Source organism: Neophocaena asiaeorientalis, unplaced genomic scaffold, assembly GCF_003031525.2.
Source record: "Neophocaena asiaeorientalis asiaeorientalis breed wild unplaced genomic scaffold, Neophocaena_asiaeorientalis_V1.1 scaffold146, whole genome shotgun sequence".
NCBI classification, from domain to species: Eukaryota; Metazoa; Chordata; class Mammalia; order Artiodactyla; family Phocoenidae; genus Neophocaena; species Neophocaena asiaeorientalis.
In genome coordinates, this window is record NW_020172676.1 from 1,950,681 (window position 1) to 1,956,571 (window position 5,891).

The 5,891-nt window shown below is 33.2% G+C and overlaps 1 protein-coding gene across 1 annotated transcript in view; it reads right to left on the minus strand.

Annotated features, from left to right (window-relative positions):
- Positions 1-221: 221 nt before the first annotated feature.
- SLCO6A1 (solute carrier organic anion transporter family member 6A1) overlaps positions 222-5,891 on the minus strand; it is a 96,184-nt gene continuing 90,514 nt past the window's right edge. The window contains exons 12-13 of the mRNA XM_024739678.1: positions 3,868-4,005; positions 222-421 (exon numbers count right to left, since the gene is read on the minus strand). Of these exons, the coding sequence (XP_024595446.1) occupies positions 222-421; positions 3,868-4,005 (338 nt within the window). The remainder of the gene's footprint in view (positions 422-3,867; positions 4,006-5,891) is intronic.

Genomic DNA, 5,891 nt, shown 5'->3' on the forward strand with positions numbered 1-5,891 from the left:
CAGTCAGAATTAACTTATGTGTATTTTCCCATTTCCACTTCATGCTTTTCTTTCAAAGTATTACCTTTCTATTGAAAGTATTAAATATGTATCTTATAATATCTTTTAAAAGTGCAAAACACAGAGACTATATTATTATATTTATACTCAAAATATAATAAAGCTTATAAGATCACATGAATCACATTCACTTATTAAACATTTAGTTATATTAAATCATTTTAAATTTTATTAATACTATCCCATTGATAGATTGACAATGTGTAATTCTTACATAATGAAGATCCAGTTCTTTCCTTTTTTTTAACTTTTAGATTCTTCACAACTGTAGGCAGGATGTCACTGTTTTCCTGTGGTAAATATTTATATAGGCCAGATGCAATAGCAGTGAAGAAGATAGTAACTACTTTGCAAATAAAACCTGAATTCGAAAAAAATACAGCCATCAGATGTGTCAATTTATTTAGAGCAAAAATGTTTGTGGAAAGAGCCATCTACCAAAGAAAAGGTAAGTATATTTCATCTATAAATGTACCAATTTTCCAATTGTAGAATGCAATTAATGTCATAAACTTATGTCAAGTTACTTAAAGGTAATTTTTAAAATATGTTTACAAAACCTTTTAGACTTCTTAAACAAATAGCCCAAGACAAATGCAAAGTGTGTTACTATTTCACAGAATGTATTAATTTTAAAACATAAAAATATATTTCTACTTTCAGAACTTAATTATCAGCAGAAACTGGAACCTTTTTAAACAACTTCATGCAGCTTTACTCCTTGAAATATTCATCATTTTCCAAATGCCAACAGAAATATTTTAGAAAAATTAATTGATTATGTAAGTTTTTTAATTCATTTTCATTTTTCAAGTTTCGGAAAGTTAATATATTACAGGAATTATATAAAAGTACTTGAACTTTGGGTGCAAATAACCCTGGTCATTAAAGTAAAAAATATTTTACAGCAACAATATCAGTTATCTGACACTATCAATTACAGTGGTTTCAAAGATAAAATAGGAAACATTAATGAGCTATTTGTAATGATACAATACTTCAAACATTTATTTATAACAGCTGAACACTGCAAACAACCCAAATGTCCATTAATAAGAGCATGAATAAGCAATAGCATATTCATAAAGTGAAACAATACTCAGAAATTTTTTAAAAGCACAAACTACTGCTATAGAATAGCATGGATGAATCTCTCAAAAGCATAACGTTAAGCAAGACAGGTGAAAAACCCCACCAGCATGTATTATATTCCATTTGCATAATTTGTAGAACAGGCAAAACCAACATATTTTAATAGAAATATGAAAGGGGTTTATCTGTGGGGGAGGGAAATTGACTAGCCAGGGGCATAAGAGAAATTTCTATAGCTTCTTTTGAGTGCTGGTTCCACAGGTGATTGATAGACTGATAAATTTTTATTAACTTTTTTGAGTTGATAAAACTTTTGAGAATCTGATGAATGCCACAGCCTTCCTTTATAGAAGACATACAATTGTACAAACAGAATTTTAGGATTCCAAAAATATACTAAAGTTTAATGTGAGCTCCTAGGGCTCATGCATCCCTCTTGAATAAGCCTTGCTCTAGAGTAGTGGTACGCGTAGAACTTTCTGTGACAATGGCAGTGTTCTACATCTGCACTGTCCCATAGAATAGTCAAATGTGACCATTAAGCAAGTGAAATTTGGCTGTTGATACTGAAGAACTGAATGTTTAATTGCATTAAATTAAATTTAAATAGCTATGTGCGGGTAATGTCTACCATATTGGACTCTGCAGCTCCAGGATCTCTCACATAAGCTGTCTTCAAAGTTTACTGTGATAAAAATCACCTGAGGTGCTTTATTAAAAATATACATTCCGGGGCTTCCCTGGTGGCGCAGTGGTTGGGAGTCCGCCTGCCGATGCAGGGGACAAGGGTTCGTGCCCCGGTACGGGAGGATCCCGCGTGCCGCGGAGCGGCTGGGCCCATGAGCCATGGCCGCTGAGCCTGCGCGTCCGGAGCCTGTGCTCTGCAACGGGAGAGGCCACAGCAGTGAGAGGCCCATGTACCGCAAAAAATATATATATATACATTCCTACCACTAATTCTTGGTATTCTAAATAAAGACCTCAGAACTTATATTTTAGCAAACACTCCAAGTGATTCTGATTCAAGTGACTCATGGAATAAAATTTAAATACTGGTTTACACTAAATTGCTGCAAATGCATATTCCTATTTCAGTTTCCTGTATTTGCCCTTTCTGACTGTAATTCCCTATGTTCTGTATTATCATTATCCCTTTTAGTAGCTCCCTAGTAGGATTTCTAATAGTTCATCAATTTTCTCAATTATATGCCACATTTGAAAATAGCTAAGCATATTACAGTTATATCTAAAATGAAAACTAAAAGGTTCAGCAGACTTTCTTAAGAATAATGCCTAGTTTTGTTGAATTATCTCTGAGAAATTAATTTTGACTTCTTAAATGCCATTTTTGACTCTTTAAAATTTTTTTAAATTTATTTAGTGTTCAGTATTGACTAATAAGCTCACTGGACAATTGACTTCTGATTTAGAAGGCATTGCTGAATACTGTTTATCAAACAGATATTTGTTACTGTTAAATATTAGAGTCTATCATTATGTGGTTCTTTGAATTACTGAACCCACTCAGTAAAATCACAAAACATATAAACACTTTTAAATGTTTAGCACACCAGAAGTATCTATACAATAAAACCACTGAAAGTTAATGCTGATTAAGGCTTCAGAAATTATGTAGTCCAACATCTTCATTTCACAAGAAGATCTAGTGAATTTCCCAAAGTAATACAAGCATATCTAGACTTTCCCCAACACTTTGACCATATCACTATAGCATCCCAATTTTCTATATCTCTTATTTATTCAACAATACTGAATGTTTGCTATATGTCGGCCCTGTTTTATCAATGAGCAAAAGAGACGATGTGAAATTTACATTTAAGTGGGATAAGAGTATTTTGATACTTTTCAGTGGTGAAAAATTTCTTTTTTAAATTATCCAATCTCTTTTACTGCAGAAATGGAAAGGGCCATAAGGTCAAGCAACTTAGTTGTATATGTATACAGGCAAAATTGTTTCCCAAATTGAAATTCTGCTAATCATCACCCTTTATTCAGGAATAACATAAACTAATTGTGTAGTTAATGCAATGTCTCAAATATTTACATCAGTTCTATAGTAATTAGTTTCTAAAATATTTTGTATATAATAATATATGCTTCTTTAATAATCAAAGTATCCATTTGTTCTTAGTTTATTATGACTATAACTTACTCTAAACCATAAGTTTTTAAAAACAATTGTACCTAGAGTCTGTCATACAGAGTGAAGTAAGTCAGAAAGAGAAAAACAAACACCGTATGCTAACACATATATGTGGAATCTAAAAAAAAAAAAAAAAAGGGTCATGAAGAACCTAGGTGCAGGACTGGAATAAAGATGCAGACCTACCAGAGAATGGACTTGAGGACAGGGGGAGGGGGAAGGGTAAGCTGGGACAAAGTGAGAGAGTGGCATGGACATAGATAGATACACAAATGTAAAACTGATAGCTAGTGGGAAGCAGCCACACAGCACAGGGAGATCAGCTCCGTGCTTTGTGACCACCTAGAGGGGTGGGATAGGGAGGGTGGGAGGGAGGGAGACGCAAGAGGGAAGAGATATCGGGATATATGTATATGTATAGCTGATTCACTTTGTTATAAAGCAGAAACTAACACACCATTGTAAAGCAATTATACTCCAATAAAGATGTTAAAAAAATTTTAAATAAAAACAATTTTACTTCTCAATATTCTTCAATAGATATCACTTACATACTCCTGCCAACAGGTAGGCCATTTTTTTCTTGTTATAGATCCAACAACTTCCAATGCTTCCACAGCGCTCAGTATCCCGAAGGATGCATGAAGTTTCTCCTACTATTTTAAAAATTACTGGTCCAGGTATAGTCCCTATGAAAAAAGCAATGATTGTAAATTCACCATGAAAACACTGTAGGTTGGGATCAGAATGATTTTAATCCTAAATGTAAACTTATATATTTAGTCATCATCACTGTAAACATATCATTTAAAGTTATCTAAGAAGTTGCTTATCAATAGGATTGTTAAAAACTGAAAATGTAATTGAGTGTTTTCAAAAATCCCTATCCCTGTAGATATAAAAAAAGCTAGCAGATTTTCATCTTCTTAGAATGATATGCATGTTGTTATTTAGTTGACATCTCAACATTTTGTTAATTTCTAAATGAAAAACTTAGGAGAAAGTATTTAAAACAGAGATACTAAATATTGATTTTGTGAACTCAATATATCTCCTAAGATTTCAAATTGTGAAATTTTCAATGACTGAAAATTTAGTTTTGAAATGCAGTGTATGCCTGTTATGTATCAAGATATTGCGAAAATAACTGAAAATGTAAATGCTTTGGCATGTGTGTAGCAGCCCTAGCTTCAGAAGACCTCATATGCAGAGGAATAGTTGCGTGCTGCCTGAGGGAAATCTCTATATACTCACAGAGACACTTCCTCAGCAACAGTATTGCTTTCAGGTAAAAGTGAATGCAGTCTTAAAAATAAAAATAAATAAATAAATGCCACTCCAAAGGCATTAGAACTGGGTTTTCAGAATTAACATATCTAATGATTGACCATCTTCCTTAAGAAATTATCGGAGTGCTCATGCCTCATGACTTTTTGATTCCTGCCCACTGCCCATCACCAGATTTCCCAGTCTCAGTGAGTGCTGGTACTCTGTTTATAATTGTTCAAAGTGAAAAACCTAGGCCTACTACTCATTTTTTTCTATTTCCCACCATATTTTTTCTAATCCATGATAAACCACTGTAACACTAACTCCAAATACACCTTGGATAAGTTGATTTCTCTTTTTCATTACAACCCCCAGAATCCAATTTAATATAACTCTGACTTAGACTTCAGCAAAAGCCTCCTTTTTCTTTTCCTCCACATTTATCTTTGATAAATATTTCTCCCTCCAGCAGCAGAGTTATCTCTTAAATGTAAATCAGATAATATCTACCCTCTGCTTAAATTCTCTGATGGCAAAACCCTGAAAGATCTAGACAGTTGTATCTAAAATATCATCACCTTATTCCATCCTCTCCCATTCAAAAATGCCTCAGCCTCACTGGCTTCCTTTCTGAGGTAGGAAACTGTGCACTTGCTATTTCTTATGCTCCCTCCTCCACTAAGAATCCATCCTTATCCACTGGATCACTTTTGACCATAAAAATATGCTCTAATTTTTCTCAATTAAAAAACCTAAATTAAACCATGCATATTGATCTAGCTATAGAACAATTTCTCTGATCCCCATTAGAGCCACACTTAAATTTTTCTATTTTCTTGACTCCATTTATCATATGGCTTTCAGTCTTCAATCCAGTCTAATCTTGTTTCCTTACCCCACCAATGATTTTAATCTTCTTGAATCAGAGCTCCTAATATAGTCATAATGTGGATTTGAAAGCTATTTTTTGCATAAGAAAGCCTGAAGTACACAGTGCATCACCCTCAGCAAAACCAATTTGTTCTTTGGATATAAATCTTTTAAAACATCAGATTCACTGTCTTTGGTAATGAGAAATTTTTAAAGCACTAGTCTAGGTTAATGACTTCTCAAACATGCAAGCAATGTAAAATATAGTTTCTATGCTTATATGTGCTTTGTTTCAGCTTACCAAACCACTTGTGTAAGCTTGAAGAATATACTTCTGATCAAAAAGATTCTCTTCTAACTGAATATAATATTAATGCATATTTTATATGACAGGATAGGCTTTACAGTATGATCTTTTTTTTTTTTTTTTTTTTTT